Source organism: Diceros bicornis, chromosome 19 (assembly GCF_020826845.1).
Source record: "Diceros bicornis minor isolate mBicDic1 chromosome 19, mDicBic1.mat.cur, whole genome shotgun sequence".
NCBI lineage: Eukaryota > Metazoa > Chordata > Mammalia > Perissodactyla > Rhinocerotidae > Diceros > Diceros bicornis.
Genome location: NC_080758.1, coordinates 47,622,825 through 47,639,454, shown reverse-complemented (window position 1 = coordinate 47,639,454; position 16,630 = coordinate 47,622,825). Strand labels below are relative to the sequence as shown.

The 16,630-nt window shown below is 39.6% G+C and overlaps 1 protein-coding gene across 1 annotated transcript in view; it reads right to left on the bottom strand.

Annotated features, from left to right (window-relative positions):
* The window catches only part of KIZ (kizuna centrosomal protein), a 130,899-nt gene that overhangs the window by 99,669 nt on the left and 14,600 nt on the right, over nucleotides 1–16,630 (bottom strand). Inside the window, exon 3 of the mRNA XM_058563332.1 lies at nucleotides 14,208–14,370. Within this exon, the coding sequence (XP_058419315.1) occupies nucleotides 14,208–14,370 (163 nt within the window). The remainder of the gene's footprint in view (nucleotides 1–14,207; nucleotides 14,371–16,630) is intronic.

Below are 16,630 nucleotides of genomic sequence, written 5' to 3'. Positions count from 1 at the left end.
CTGATTGTAGTCCATCACAGATAAGCATAAGAATATTTTCTAAATTAGGCAGTGATGCACTGCAATTAGAAACATACCTATGAGATAATCAAATTAGAAAACTGTTTCCTTAGTTCTCAGTCTGACCATAAAACAGGCCCAAGTTTGTTTTGACATACAAAAAATGAACAGACAATAATAACCAAAATTGACTTGTTTCCCTTAAAGTATCTTAAAAGGTATTATACGCTGCCCCCCCCCTTTTTTTCTGATGAGGAAGATTTGCCCTGAGCTAACATCTGTGGCCCAGCTTCTTCTTTTTTTTTCGCTTGTGGAAGATGGTCCCTGAGCTAACATCTGTTCCAATCTTCCTCTATTTTGTACGTGGGACACTGCCACAGCATAGCTTGAAGAGCGGTGTGTAGGGCCACGCCTGGGATCTGAACCCATGAACCCTGGGCCGCTGAAGCAGAGCGTGCGAACTTAACCACTACACCACCGGGCTGGCCCCGCTGCCCCATTTTTAATAACAGTTAAGCTGGGATTTTTTTCTCTGTCACGATGCTATCAATATGACAGATGGCAGTAATGTTCTAAATAGATACCTAATTACATAAAAGTGTTATAAGGCCGGTACAGATGATAAACCAATAAAGAAATAAGGCAATTAAGAAAATACAGTTCACATCTTTCTGTTCTGTATCTACTCCTTTGAACTCAGATATATTTAATTTTTAATCCCAAGAGCTTTAAACAGGCATACTTTACAGATTCCAAGGGAAAGTATCTTTAAAAAGGGATGAGGGGGTGGGTTACAAAATAAACAGAAGTTTATTAAATAATTAGAGGTTAAGCAAAAAATTCTTTGTTCCTGTGGCTACAAATGTTTTATTATGCTATTTGAGATAAGTTATAAACATGCAATGGGCAATGTACCTGATTTCCTCATTATAGGATCATTTCAGAGCCATACCTTCCAAAGACAGAGCACTTTCTCATGGAAACATGAAAGTATTATTCAATTTGTTTTGCCAAATAAAAAGTGATCACTGCATTGGGGCTTCATAAACAACAGTAAGGAAAGTATCTTCAGGACTCCAATGTAGATCGTTCTCAAGGCATCTGAAAATTTACTGAACTGTGGGTACTCTTCTAAATTAAGGATGCAAATAAAAACTGTACAATGTATTTGAAATGAAAAAGTTAGTATGATAAATTGATAACTGATACAAACTGTAACTCAGCATCACCTAGGACCATGGAGTTCCACCTAAAACTTCTTTGCTCTCTTTCTTTGCCTTTTATTTATACATATGATACTTGGTTATTATCCATCAAATCCAACTCCTGAACACTAGAGAGCAGGGGTTTTCAACCATGCTCTGCAGGGGCCGTGAGACCCCCTAGTTCCACTTCCTCTTCTATCTGCATTTAAACAAAGGGTTCTACTATGTTCAAAAGTTTAGAAAACACCGTATAGATGAATCTTTCCAAAACTTTCCCAGCTAAAAATATCTGATGAAACAGCAGAGCATGTGTCCTTATCTGTGTCTATTTCTCCAACCATCAGTCTTTCATGTTTTATTCCAATTTCTTCTCTGATCAGGTTTCTTCTATTTCCCATCTGTTTCTTCTATTTCCACAATACGTTGGGGCTTGCATTGCATCTTTTCTCCCTGGTGCAGACTCAAGTCCCTGTTTCCTTCTTGCCATGTAGCCTAGATTCCTCATAGTCAGATTTGCTGCTTCAGGGGCCAAACCACTCCTGCCCCAGCAATATCTGTCTGTCCAGAGCCTCTCTAAGGATAATCCCCTCAACCCCCAACTTCCCTGGGAAATCTGTTTTAATAAACCCAAGAACACTGAATTAACCCATCAGGTAACTTAGTCTGTCTGTTACCGTATTGCTTTACAGAACTGGGCTTGACGCTGCCCACCTAAAGTTAGGAGGACATTCCTATTCATTTCGTCACTCTGCACAAGCAATTTATCCCAGCTCAGTTAACGAAATCTGTTGATAATGATCTGCAGTCCAGGGAAGAGGAGAAGGAGCTTCTGGCAGATCTTTTAGGACTCTAGGATATCTCTCCATGCTCACGTCTCATTTTCCATTATGCTTCCTTCTTTTCTTCTGTATCTTCACTTATATTCCTTCAATTTCCCCTCGTCACATTACCACTTGCCTAAAAGTGCCACCACTACCTTTTATTTTCCCCCCTCAGGCTTGCTTTCTTTATTGATTTTTAGTACTATACAATAATTCTCAGTTATAGAACTGAATAGACATTAAAGATTGGCTGGCCTGACCTCCTCATATTAGAGTTGAAGAATGGGCACAGGGAGTCACATAAATTGCCTGATTTAACTCTTTGGTGAACAGGAGAGATGAGACTAAGACTCACAGTCTTTTGTTTTCTCTTCTATTATTTCTAGTATATGGGCTTCCTCTTAGATGCTGAAACTTTACCAAAAGATATGGAAGAATATTTATTCAACTAATACATATTAACAGCAAGACACTCTGGTTGATAAAAAATGAGATTTGCTACAGACTTTCTCCTCAAGGAGCCTAAAGGTCGTGCCCTGCCCATAGTGGCTATCACAACGGTTAGCAGGAATCCAACGAGAGCTCAAAAGATTTGTTCTCCTCAAATTTTATCCCTTATAGCACATATAACCTAATGATTGAACTTTCAACAAGAATCACATCTTTAAACAACAACATTATATCTTCAGAATGCCTCTGCTATTCAACACAAATGCTCCTGGAAGGTATAACACACGGCAGAATCAATACCACATTAGTTCCCACATAGTTGTTTGTGGTCCACAGAAAAAAAGACAAAACACAAGGAAGAATTAATTTTCAGTCAAGGGGGATCTCAGTGCTGAGTGCTTACAGTCAAGGATGGTGGTCTCACTGCTCATTGAATGCTTACAGTCAAGGATGGGGGGACTCAATGCTCACTGAGTGCTTACAGTCAAGGATGGGGGTGTCTCAGTGCTCACTGAGAGCTTACAGTCAAGGATGGGGGGTTTCAATGCTCACTGAGCACTTACAGTCTATGATGTGGGTCTCAAGCGCTTAGTCAAGGATGGGGGGGTCTCAGTGCTCACTGAGCCCTTTCTGTCAAGGATGGGGGGGTCTCAGTGCTCACTGAGTGCTTACAGTCAAGGATGGGGGGTCTCAATGCTCACTGAGCACTTACAGTCAAGGGGGGGTGTCTCAGCGCTCACTGAGTGCTTACAGTCATTGATAGGTGTCTCAGTGCTGAGTGCTTAGTCAAGGGAGGTGTCTCAATGCTCATTGAGTGCTTACTATGTGCCACATTCTGGGTCAGATACTGACAGCATTGACATACTAAGACAAGGAGCTCACATTTAGGTGGGAAAACAGATCCGTAAACAATTATAATACTGTGAAGGAAGTGCTTACTGAGATAATTATGACACAGACTTAAGGTAAGATACAGGAAAAGAGGCCTTCTTACTGAAGGAGATAGGAGATAATGTGGTACTTTCAAGGAAATACAAATTGTTCAAGAAGTTTAAAACTGTGTGGTGCATGTGAGTGAGTGTGTGTGTGTGTGTGAGAGAGAGAGACTGTGAGAGTACACTTGTGAGAGATAAAGATGTAGAGGGACAGAGTGACATCAGCATCATGGCGGAGTGAGCTTCCCCCACTGAACTCTCCCCCTGTAAGACACAACAAAAAGGACATTCATATTCCAACAGAAGCTATTCACACAACACAGGGGCCGACTGAGGCACCCAGGCAGCCGTACACCCGAGGACTGACGTGCTGGAATCCCCAGAGTAAGTGGAAGGAGTTCCAGCTTCTTTGGCCCAGTGCACTCCAGTTCCGGCTTCTTTGGCCCGGCGGCACTCCAGCTCTTCCTTCTTCTGTCCAGCGCACTCCAGTTCCAGCTTCCCTGGCCCAGTGGCACTCCAGCTCCTGCTTCTTTGGCCCAACAGCACTTCAGCCGCAGCTGCTTCAACCCACCCACACCTGAGCCCCAGCTGCTTCGGCCTAGCTGCGCTCCAGTCTCAGCTGTTCCCATGCTCCAGCTCCAGCTGTTCCCATGCTTCCCCCCCCCCCCGCCCCCCCCCCCCGCAGCCTCCACTCAGCCATGCCTCAGATCAGCCAGGGGCTGATGAGAGTGCCTGCGGATTGAGGCAGGCCAGAACACACAGCCCTTTACCCCCACCCAGCAGCAGCAAGAGGAAACTGCGACCATATATTTTCACTATGAGGAAAAGTAAGCCCACACTGACAGGCACCATGCAAAAATATATTAAATCGCCAGACCAAAAGGAAAATGACAAGCACCCAGAAGTCAACCCAGAAAGCACAGAAATGTACTACCTTAATGACAGAGAATTCGAAATAGTCATCATAAAAAAGCTTAACAAAATACAAGAAAACACAGACAGATAATTCAGTGAAATCAGGAATTTCTTCACAAAAGAGATTGAAACTATTGAAAAAAACCAATCAGAAATCTTAGAGATGAAAAACACAATAGAGGAGATAAAGACAAATCTGGAAGCCTTAAGCATCAGATCAGACAATATGGAGGAAAGAATTAGTGATATTGAGAACAGCAATGCAGAAATGCTCTAGATGGAGGAGGAGAGAGAACTAAGACTAAAAAGAAATGAAGAAACTCTCCAAGAAATATCCGACTCAATTAGGAAAAGCAACATAAGGATTATAGGTATTCCAGAGCGAGAAGAGAGGGAAAAAGGAGCAGAGAACTTGTTCAAAGAAATAATATCTGAGAACTTCCCAAACCTGGGGAAGGAGCTGGAAATACAAGTGAACGAAATAAATAGATCTCCTAAATATATCAACACAAAAAGACTCTCTCCAAGGCATATAGTAGTAAAGCTGGCAAAAGTCAATGACAAAGAAAAAATATTAAGGGCAGCTAGACAAAAAAAATAACATACAAAGGATTTCCTATCAGGCTCTCAGCAGATTTCTCAACAGAAACTTTACAGGCTAGGAGAGAGTGGAACGATATATTCAAAATTCTGAAGGACAAAAACTTTCAGCAAAGAATACTCTATCCAGTGAAAATATCCTTCAGATACGATGGAGAAATAATAACTATCCCAGATAAACAAAAGATAAGGGAGTTCATTGCCACAAGACCCCCACTACAAGAAGTGTTCAAGAAGGCCCTCACCCCTGAGAAAAAAAAGAGAAAGGGGATTCAAAGTTTTGAACGAGGAGGAAAACAGGTTGACAAAACCAGAAAAATGGCAGTCCTCTATCAAAATAGATTAGCAAACACTTAATTATAAAACCAAAGATCAAGGGAAGGTAAGCACCAAGGACAAATATAACCTCATCATGTTAAACATGAACTCACAACACGAGAAGGAATAAGACGTGACAACAATACCCTAGAAGGAGAAGAGGAAAGGGATCAAATCGACTTAGTCTAGGCGAATAAGAGGCCTTCAAAAAACGGACTTTCACATCCATAAGATTTTTTATACAAACCTCATGGTAACCACTAACCAAATAATCAGAACAGAATCACACACGATAAAGAAAGAGAAAACTAAGAGAATCCCCACACAGAACTACCAAACTAAATTGGTAGTCTGAAACACACGGGGTGAGAAACAAAAGAAATGCAAAAGAATCGGAAAAAGAGCGATAAAATAACAACAACAAGCCCCCATATATCAATAATTACTCTAAATGTAAATGGACTGAACTCTCCAATCAAAAGACACAGAGTGGTGGGATGGATTAAAAAACAAGACCCAACAATACGCTGCCTCCAGGAAACACATCTCAGCTCTAAAGACAAACACAGGCTCCGAGTGAAGGGATGGAAGACAATACTCCAAGCTAACGGCAAACAAAAGAAAGCAGGTGTTGACGTACTTATATCAGACAAAGTAGACTTCAAGATAAAACAGGTAATGAGAGACAAAGAGGGGCAATATATAATGATAAAAGGGACACTCCACCAAGAAGACATATCACTTTTAAATACATATGCACACAATACAGGAGCACCAAGGTACATAAAGCTATAAAAACTATTAACAAACCTAGAAGGAGATATTAACAACAACACAATAGTTGTAGGGGATCTTAACACCCCACTCTCATCAATGGACAGATCATCCAGACAGAAAATAAATAAGGAAATAATGGACCTAAATGAAAAACTAGATGAGATGTACTTAATAGACATATACAGAGCACTCCATCCAAACACAGCCGATTACACATTCTTCTCAAGTGTGCACGGAACATTCTCAAGAATAGACCATATGCTGGGAAACAAGGCATGCTTATATAAATTTAAGAAGAGTGAAATCACAACAAGCATCTTTTCAGACCATAATGCCATGAAGTTAGAAGTCAACTACAAGGAAAAAACCCAGAAAGTGACAAAGCTATGGAGACTCAACAATATGCTACTAAACAACCAATGGATCATTGATGAAATTAAAGGAGAAATCAAAGCATATCTGGAGACAAATAAAAATGAAAATACACTGTACCAACTCATATGGGATGCAGCAAGAGTGGTCCTGGGAGGGAAACTCATAGCAATACAGGCCCACCTTAACAAACAAGAAAAAGTCCAAATAAGCAACCTCAAACTACACCTAACAGAGTTAGAAAAAGAAGAACAAACAAAGCCTAAAGTCAGCAGAAGGAGGGAAATAATAAAAGTCAGAGCAGAAATAAATGAAATTGAAATTAAAAAAACAGTAGAAAGGATCAATGAAACAAAGAGCTGGTTCTTTGAGAAGATAAACAAAATTGACAAACTCTTAGCCAGACTCACCAAGAAAAAAAGAGAGAAGGCTCAAATAAGTAAAATTAGAAATGAAAAAGGAGAAATTACAACAGATACCACAGAAATACAGAAGATTATAAGAGAATACTATGAAAAACTATATGCCAACAAATTGGGCAATCCAGAAGAAATGGATAAATTCCCAGACTCATATAACCTCCCAAAACTGAATCAAGAAGAAATAGAGAGCCTGAATAGACCAATCATAAGTAAAGAGATTGAAACAGTAATCAAAAACCTCCCAAAAAATAAAAGTCCAGGACCAGATGGCTTCTCTGGAGAATTTTACCAAACATTCAAAGAAGATTTAATACCTATCCTTCTCAAACTATTCCAAAAAATAGAGTAAGATGGAACACTTCCCAAAACATTCTATGAGGCCAACATCACCCTGATACCAAAGCCAGGCAAAGACAATACTAAGAAGGAAAACTACAGACCAATATCCCTGATGAACACAGATGCAAAAATCCTCAACAAAATATTGGCAAACTGAATACAGCAATACATTAAAAAGATCATACACCATGATCAAGTGGGATTTATACCAGGGACACAGGGATGCTTCAACATCCGCAAATCAATCAATGTGATAAACCACATTAACAAAACGAGGAATAAAAATCACAAGATCATCTCAATAGATGCAGAGAAGGCTTTTGACAAGATCCAACGTCCATTTATGATAAAAACTCGCAACAAAATGGGTACAGAGAGAAAGTACCTTAACATAATAAAGGCCATATATGACAAACCCACAGTCAACATCAAACTCAATGGGGAAAAACTGAAAGCCATCCTTCTGAGAACAGGAACAAGACAAGCGTGCCCACTCTCGCCACTCTTATTCAACATAGTACTGGAGGTTCTGGCCAGAGCAATTAGGCAAGAAAAAGGAATAAAAGGAATCCAAATAGGCAACGAAGAAGTGAAACTCTTGCTGTTTGCAGATGACATGATCTTATATATAGAAAACCCTAAAGAATCCATTGGAAAACTATTAGAAATAATCAACAACTACAGCCAAGTGGCAAGGTACAAAATCAACTTACAGAAATCAGTTGCATTTCTATATACCAACAACGAACTAACAGAAAGAGAACTCAAGAAGACAATCCCATTTACAATTGCAACAAAAAGAATAAAATATCTAGGAGTAAATTTAACCAAGGAAGTGAAAGACCTATACAATGAAAACTATAAGGCATTACTGAGTGAAATCAATGACGACATAAAGAAATGGAAAAATATTCCATGCACTTGGACTGGAAGAATAAACACAGTTAAAATGTCCATACTGCCTAAAGCAATCTACAGATTCAATGCAATCCCAATCAGAATCCCAAGGACATTCTTCACAGAAATAGAACAAAGAATACTAACATTCATATGGGGCAACAAAAGACCCCGTATAGCTAAAGCAATCCTGAAAAAGAAGAACAAGGCTGGAGGCATCACAATCCCTGACTTCAAAACATACTACAAAGCGACAGTAATTAAAACAGCATGGTACTGGCACAAAAACAGACACACAGATCAATGGAACAGAACTGAAAGTCCAGAAATAAAACCTCATATCTATGGGCAGCTAATGTTTGAAAAGGAGCTAAGGACATACAGTGGAGAAAGGAAAGTCTTTTCAATAAAAGTGCTGGGAAAACTGGACAGCCACTTGCAAAAGAATGAAAGTAGACCATCTTCTTTCGCCATACACAAAAATTAACTCAAAATGGATCAAAGACCTGAAGGTGAGAGCTGAAACTATAAAATTCCTGGAGGAAAATATAGGTAGTACACTACTCATCATCAGCCATAAAGGGATCTTTTTGAATTCCATGTCTACTCAGACAAGGGAAACAAAAGAAAAAATAAACAAGTGGCACTTCATCAGACTAAAGAGCTTCTACACGGCAAATGAAACCAGGATCAAAATGAATAGGGAACCCACCAGCTGGGAAAAAATATTTGCAAACCATATATCTGACAAGGGATTAATCTCCATAATATATAAAGAACTCACACAACTGAATAACAAAAAAACAAACAATGTGATCAAAAAATGGGCAGAGGAAATGAACAGACACTTCTCCAAAGAAGATATACAGATGGCCAATAAGCACACAAAAAGATGCTCAACATCATTAATCATCATGGAAATGCAAATCCAAACAACACTAAGATATCACCTTACACCCGTCAGAATGTCTATAATCACCAAGACAAGAAGCAATGAATGCTGGAGAGGCTGTGGAGAAATGGGAACCCTAATCCACTGCTGGTGGGAATGCAAACTGGTGCAGCCTCTATGGAAAACAGTACGGAGATTCCTCAAAAAGTTAAAAATAGAAATACCTTATGATCCAGCTATCCCACTACTGGGTATCTACCCAACGAACCTGAAATCAACAATCCAAAGAGGTTTATGCACCCCTGTGTTCATCGCAGCATTATTCACTATAGCCAAGACATGGAAGCAACCCAAGTGTCCCTCGACTGATGACTGGACAAAGAAGATGTGGTATATATATGCCATGGAATACTACACAGCCATAAAAAGACAAAATGGTCCCATTTGCAACAACATGGATGGGCCTGGAGGGTATTATGTTAAGTGAAATAAGCCAGGAAGAGAAAGACAAACAGTGCATGATTTCACTCGTATGTGGAAGATAAACCAACACATGGACAGATAGAACTGTTTGGTGGTTACCAGGGGCTAGGGGTCGGGGGTGGGCACAAGGGGTGGAAGGATGCACTTATAGGGTGACTGACAAACAACAATGTACAACAAAAATTTCACAATAAAAAAAAAAAGATATAGAGGGACAGTAGGAAGACACGGGGGTGAAAGAGATAAAGGGGAAGAGACAGAGGAGACGGTGAGGCGATTTGGGGGTAGGAGAGAGGGAAAGAGGACTAGGGGAGCGGAGGAAAGATAGGAGGATGAGATGGGAATAGAGGCAGAAGGTAGTTGGGGAGAGAAAACACACACGTCCGTGTATTTGTGTGTGAGAGAGAGAGAGAGAGAGAACATCTGTGTGCATGGTCAGGGACGTCATAAGGTTGAAGCTTTGGGGTGCTATGCAGGCAGAGATCAGTGTCTGGGCTTTGTCCTGAAAAGGCTGAGCACTCAAGGATTTCAGGCAGAGGAGAGATATAACCAGATGATGACTCTCTCTCCGCTTGGGGACCCTCCCTGAATGCCCTGGCATGCCAGCCCCATGCCTGGCACTTGAACGTGGAAAGCTAAAGCAGACATTGGCAATACACCACACATGTCCCTGGGATCTTTCTGGGTGCTCCTAAGTTCCAGTATCTCTGTCCCTGTGCCTAAGGCTCCTCAGAGCCTAGTGAGGCTGCTCTGCCCACAGGAGCACATGGTTAATTTCCCGCCACCCGCACCCCTCCACCATCAGTCTTCAATCAATAATGCTCAGAAGCCAGTGTATGAATATCCCAAATGCTCTGAACCATTTGCCAGAATTTCCCTGTGGGATTAAGCTCTAGGTGCCAACTGTGGTAGCTGGCTTAATAAAACACCCTATTCCAGCCACCTGCCCTTCCCTGTCTCACTTCTCCACTTGCCTATTGGCTTTCCTTGCACTTCCAAAACAAACCACTTACAGTTGAACCCTTGTCTCAGGGTCAGCTTCAGGGAGAACTTAGCCTGAGACAAGGAGAAAGGGCACCCAAGGAAAATTGCTCTAAGGACTGACTGAGGCACTTCTACAAAGGCGCTAATGCAGGGCAGAAAGACAGAGGGAAGGACACAATCTTCACAGCACTACTAACACGAATACTTATATTCTTGAACTGAGTTTCTTCAGCCTCTTTAGCCATCTGACAAGTAGCAATATAGCCACAACATTGTAATTTCAAAACTACATGACATATCAATTTCCTTACAAAGCCCTGAAAATTATTACAGGCCCTCCAATAAAGTAGCATAATTCGTAAAATCAGTTGAAAAGTTTTTTTAAGCTTTTAGCTCATTTTAAAAGATTTTAACATTATATAATTAAGTGGGCCCAGCCTTACAAAGAGGGAGAAATTCACCTAATATAATTGTACAAAATCCCCACTTCTCCCCCACGGCTTCACTTTCTGGAATTCTACCAATTAGAAATTCATTTGCATTAACGACACTCTATTCAAGGGGAAATACCCCTGGCATTTGGGGGGTGTGGGCAACACACTGTGAACGTGTTCAACAGAACACCTTTCTCCTAAGACTGACGTGAGGTCAGCCAGCAAAGGACGTAAAGATCTGATACCCGAGTGGGGCAGGATTAAGAGGAGACAAGTGGTTCTGGCATACCTCAGGCCACCACTGGACACCAGCACCAAAGGAAAAGGCAGAAAGAAACTAGAAGACACCAGAGACAAACATCCCCTACTCTGAAACTCCACTTACTGCACAGCTTGCTGAGGTGAGTGGTGTCACTGGCTGGGGTTCTGACATCACTGTCTGGTTTCGAGGGCACACAGAAAGCATCTGAACATGGGTGACCAAAGTACAGTTCTCCATGGAACTCAACATCTCTCCCAACTGTGGCTACACGATCTGTTCTTCTATGCCATCAGCAGATTTCTTTTTAAAAGGTATTCCTTATCCAAAATTCAAAAAGAAACATCTATTTAATTTTTGAACCACGTTTATGAACAAAGGTTTACACATTCCTATATAGTTTATCATTCTTTTCTTTAAAATGGTCCCCTATACTGACATTCTTTAGTAGGTCATTATATAAGCTTATTTACCTTTTTACATATCCTATTATATGCAACAAATGCTTTCAATATAAAAATATTTACAAAAGATGATTCTTCCTTTCAAATTCCTCCCTCTCATGTTTGTTTATAACAAGAAATCAACAAGTAAAGCATCAATATGAAAATTAGAGGAAAATTTCTATTATTTCGTTTATTCTACTGGGAAGATGAAAATTCCCTGCTTTGTCCACCACTTTTATTTCCTCTGTGAAATATTTGAAAAGAATTTATAATGTTGATAATGATAACCGCTTTTTGAACTTGAAGCATTCTACTTTAATAAGAAGAGAAAAAACCTGAGTACTGCAGCTAAAATTTGCTGTTGCTTGAGCACGTCTAACCTCCAGATCTTGGTTTATAAATACCCTTCCCCACCAAAAGGAACCATGGCTCCCTGGATAAGAGGCTAGTTCCCTGGGAACTTTATTTTGTTTGTTTATAAGATAAACCTGGAACATCTTGTGCCCAAAAGCAAAGAGGGCTCAGAATTAATGGGGTCATGTCAAAAGGACACAGGAGCCAATTTGAAGAGACTCTCACTGGCCAAATTTGGGAAAATACAAACAAAAGAATAATTACAGTAATTGATAATATACTGACTAAATAAAAATTCACAAGTCCATGGTGATATTTAAAAAGAGAGAGAGAGGGAGAGAAAGAGAAGAGAGACAAAAGAAAGAAAGCTCTTTTTAATAGAAGAATGCCAGCTAATGTAGACAATAAGATAAAATTAGAAAAATTTCACAACCTCCACTATAACTGATGCAGGCATCACTAATGGATCCTAAAACCACTAGGCAAAAGGCTGTTGAGGAACAAGATATTCCCAAGATGCCAAACGATCACTCCATAGATTATTTACTAATTTACAAAGGGAAAAAATGTTCCTTAAAATAAGGAGATCTAGAGATCACCATCTTAACCAAGGCATCAAACTCAGCCTCATTCAGGTAGGATCACCTGACATCATGACATCATGAGCCTCCTGATGGGATACAATAAGCAGTATATAACCTCAGCTGTGATTATTTAAATTTAATTAAAACAAACACAATTAAAAATTCAGTCCTCAATGTCACAAGCTACATTTTAAGTGCTCAATAGCCATGTATGCCTAGTGGCTACTGTATTAGACAGCATCAGTACAGAAAGAGAACATTTCCATCACTATTCTATTCTAAGTTCTATTGGGCATTGCTGGTCTAGACCAAATTGCCAGTTTACAGGAAATATAGGGAATGCTATACAAGTTAAATCTTACCTCAAAGAAATAACCAGTCAAATTCAGAAGGTGAATCATTCTACAAACAACTTGCCTGTCATTTAAAAAACCAGTGTTATTAAAAAAAACAAGGAAGAGTAGTGGGAGACTAAATGAGATCAAGAGACTAAAAAAGATACAATAACCAAACATAATATGTGAACCCTAGCTGGCTCCTGGTCTGGAAAAATAAAGAGACTTTTGGGGGGAACTGGGGAAATTTAAGTATTGGCTGGATATTAAATGATATTATGGAATCATTAATTTTCTTAGGTGTGATAAGGTATATGATTACATAGGAGACTGTCCTTGTTCTTAGGAGATTCACACTGAAGTATTTAGGGGAGAAGTGTCATGGTGTCTACAGCATACGTTCAATGACTCAGGAAAAATACACACACACACCACATACACACACAAAGCAAATATAGCAAAACATTTACAACTACTACATCTAGGTAGAGAGTAAATTAGTTGTCTTAGTCCATTCAGGCTGCTGTAACAAAACACCACCGACCGGGTCGCTTAAACAGAAATGTATTGCTCACAGTTCTGGAGGCTGGGAAGTCCAAGAAGAAACTTCTTCCCGGTTCACAGCCGGCACCTTCTCACTGTGTCCTCACAGGGTGGAAGGGGCTAGAGATCTCTCTAGCCTCTTTCATAAGGCACTAATCCCATTCATGAGGACTCCACTCTCATGATTTAAGCATCTCCCAAAGGCACCACCTACTAACACCATCATCTTTGGGGGTTAGGATTTCAACACATGAATTTGTGGGGGACACAAACATTCAGACCATAGCATAAATGTTCATTATAAAAATTCTTTTAATTTTTCTGTGCACTTGAAATTTTTATAATAAATGGCTGGGGGAAAACTGCTAGAGAAAAAAAAAGAGAACGGGAAGCATTGAAGCCAACTCCTCCTGTGACCAGTATTCAGCTGGGTTAACTTGGGCAACAACCCCTGACCAGCGCAAATGGAGAGAAGAAAAGCTTAGCCCTGCACACGTGGCATAATTTATAGAGCAGAAGGTTGCCAAGCATTCTAAGGGAAAGGGAATGGCAGAAGCAGAGACAGCGTGAGAGCAGCTGCTCTGGGTCGCACCGTGGAGGAGCATGAAGCTGAACTCCTCGCAGCCAGTTCTACCCCCTCACGCTTCCCACAGTGCACTGCATGACCAGAACAGAGGAGCCCAGGCCACAGAAAAAGAACCCTTTAAAGAAGGAAGAAGTCTCTAGAGAGAACTCTATACAGGAACAAACATTAGTGAATACCACTAATCTGAAACTTACTGCTCATAGTTTCCAATTTTAGCAAAACAGGATAAAAAAAATAGTACAAAACAAGATGTCACCTTCAGTTCTTGAAGCTTCTCTGTATTTGTGGTGAAGTGTCCAACATGAGTTTGGACACGCTCAAACTGCTTTAAATATTCTTGGTTTCGAGTATGAGCCTTCTTTTCTGATTCACATATTTCCTCCAGGTATTTCTTTAGTTTTACATACTTCAGCTTAACTCTAGAAAAATAAAAGCAGATATTTAAGCGATGGAATTAGGCTTTGACAAACCTAAGGAGGAGAATTTTCTTTAATAAAATTGTTAACGAGACAATGTATTCTAAGATATCTTACCCAAACACTGAAACCTAAAGGACAGAATGTGTGTGCATTTGGAGAGAGAGGAAATTAATGCCACATCACTGAGGTCTCACATCTAGCATAACTCTCCTGAGAAATGTATACAAGACCACATTATAACATTCACACAGTAAAGACTTATATGGATTTCTTCCTCAAAATTAAATGTGATTTCAACAGCAGTGTCTTTGTGGCCATGTTCAGATGAACAGCCCATTAGCATTCCTTTATATGACAGACAATTTCAAAACTACCTGCTCATATGGAAATAGAATCAAACTATAAACCACAATCCATAAACATTAAGAAAATTTTAAGCTTAAAATACAAAAAAAGATCTCATTTAGATAATATATAAAAATTTTTCTTAGAAACTGCAACAACATACTATATTATTAAAATATTTTTTAATTGAGGTCATAATAGATTACAACATTGTGAAATTTCAATTGTACATTATTATTTGTCACTCACCATATAAATGTGCCCCTTCACTCCGTGCGCCCATCCCCCAACCCCCTTCCCCCTGGTAACCACCAAACTGTTCTCTCTGTCCCTGTGTTAGTTTATCTTCCACATATTAGTGAAATCACACGATGTTTGTCTTTCACTGTCTGGCTCATTTTGCTTAACATAATACCCTCCAGGTCCATCCATGTTGTTGCAAATGGTACTATTTTGTCTTTTTTTATGACTGAGTAGTATTCCAGTGTCTGTGTGTGTGTGTGTGTGTGTGTGTGTGTGTATACCACATCTTCTTTATCCAATCATCAGTTGACGGACACTTGGGTTGCTTCCACGTCTTGGCTATAGTGAATAATGCTGCAATGAATATAGAGGTGCATAAGCCTCTTTGGATTGTTGATTTCAAGTTCTTTGGATAAATACCCAGTAGTGGGATAGCTGGATCATAAGGTATTTCTATTTTTAATTTTTTGAGGAATCTCCATACTGTTTTCCATAGAGGCTGCCCCAGTTTGCATTCCCACCAGCAGTGAATGAGGGTTCCCTCTTCTCCACAACCTCTCCAACATTTGTTATTTTTTGTCTTGGTGATTATAGCCATTCTAACAGGTGTAAGGTGATGTCTTAGTGTAGTTTTGATTTGCATTTCCCTGACGATTAGTGATGCTGAACATCTTTTCGTGCGCCTATTGGCCATCTGTATATCTTCCTTGGAAAAATGTCTGCTCATATCCTCTGCCCATTTTTTGATCACGTTGTTTGTTTTTTTGTTGTTCAGTTGTGTGAGTTCTTTAGATATTATGGAGATTAACCCCTTGTCGGATATATGGTTTGCAAATATTTTCTCCCAGCTGGTGGGTTGTCTTTTCATTTTGATCCTGGTTTCCTTTGCCTTGCAGAAGCTCTTTAGTCTGATGAAGTGCCACTTGTTGATTTTTTCTTTTGTTTCCCTCATCCAAGTAGATACAGACTTTGAAAATATCTCTCTAAGACTGATGTCAAAGAGTGTACTGCCTATATTTTCTTCTAGGAGTTTTATAGTTTCAGGTCATATCTTCAAGTCTTTGATCCATTTTGAGTTAATTTTTATGTATAGCGAAAGATAATGGTCTACTTTCACTCTTTTGCACGTGGCTGTCCAGTTTTCCCAGCACCATTTATTGAAGAGACTTTCCATTGTATTTTCTGAGCTCCTTTGTTGATAATAAGTTGTCCACAGATGTGTAGTTTTATTTCTGGGCTTTCAATTCTGTTCCATGATCTGTGTGTCTGTTTTTGTACCAGTACCATGCTGTTTTGATTATTATAGCTTTGTAGTATATTTTGAAGTCAGGGATTGTGATGCCTCCAGCGTTGTTCTTTTTTTCTCAGGATTGCTTTGGCTATTTGGGGTCTTTTGTTGCCCCATATGAATTTTAGGATTCTTTGTTCTACTTCCGTGAAGAATGTCATTGGGATTCTGATTGGGATTGCATTGAATCTGTAGATTGCTTTAGGTAGTATGGACATTTTAACTGTTTATTCTTCCAATCCATGTGCATGGGATATTTTTCCATTTCTTTATGTCATCATCAATTTCTTTCAATAATATCTTATAGTTTTCATTGTATAAGTCTTTCACCTCCTTGGTTAAATTTATTCCAAGATATTTTATTGCTTTTGTTGCAATTGTAAA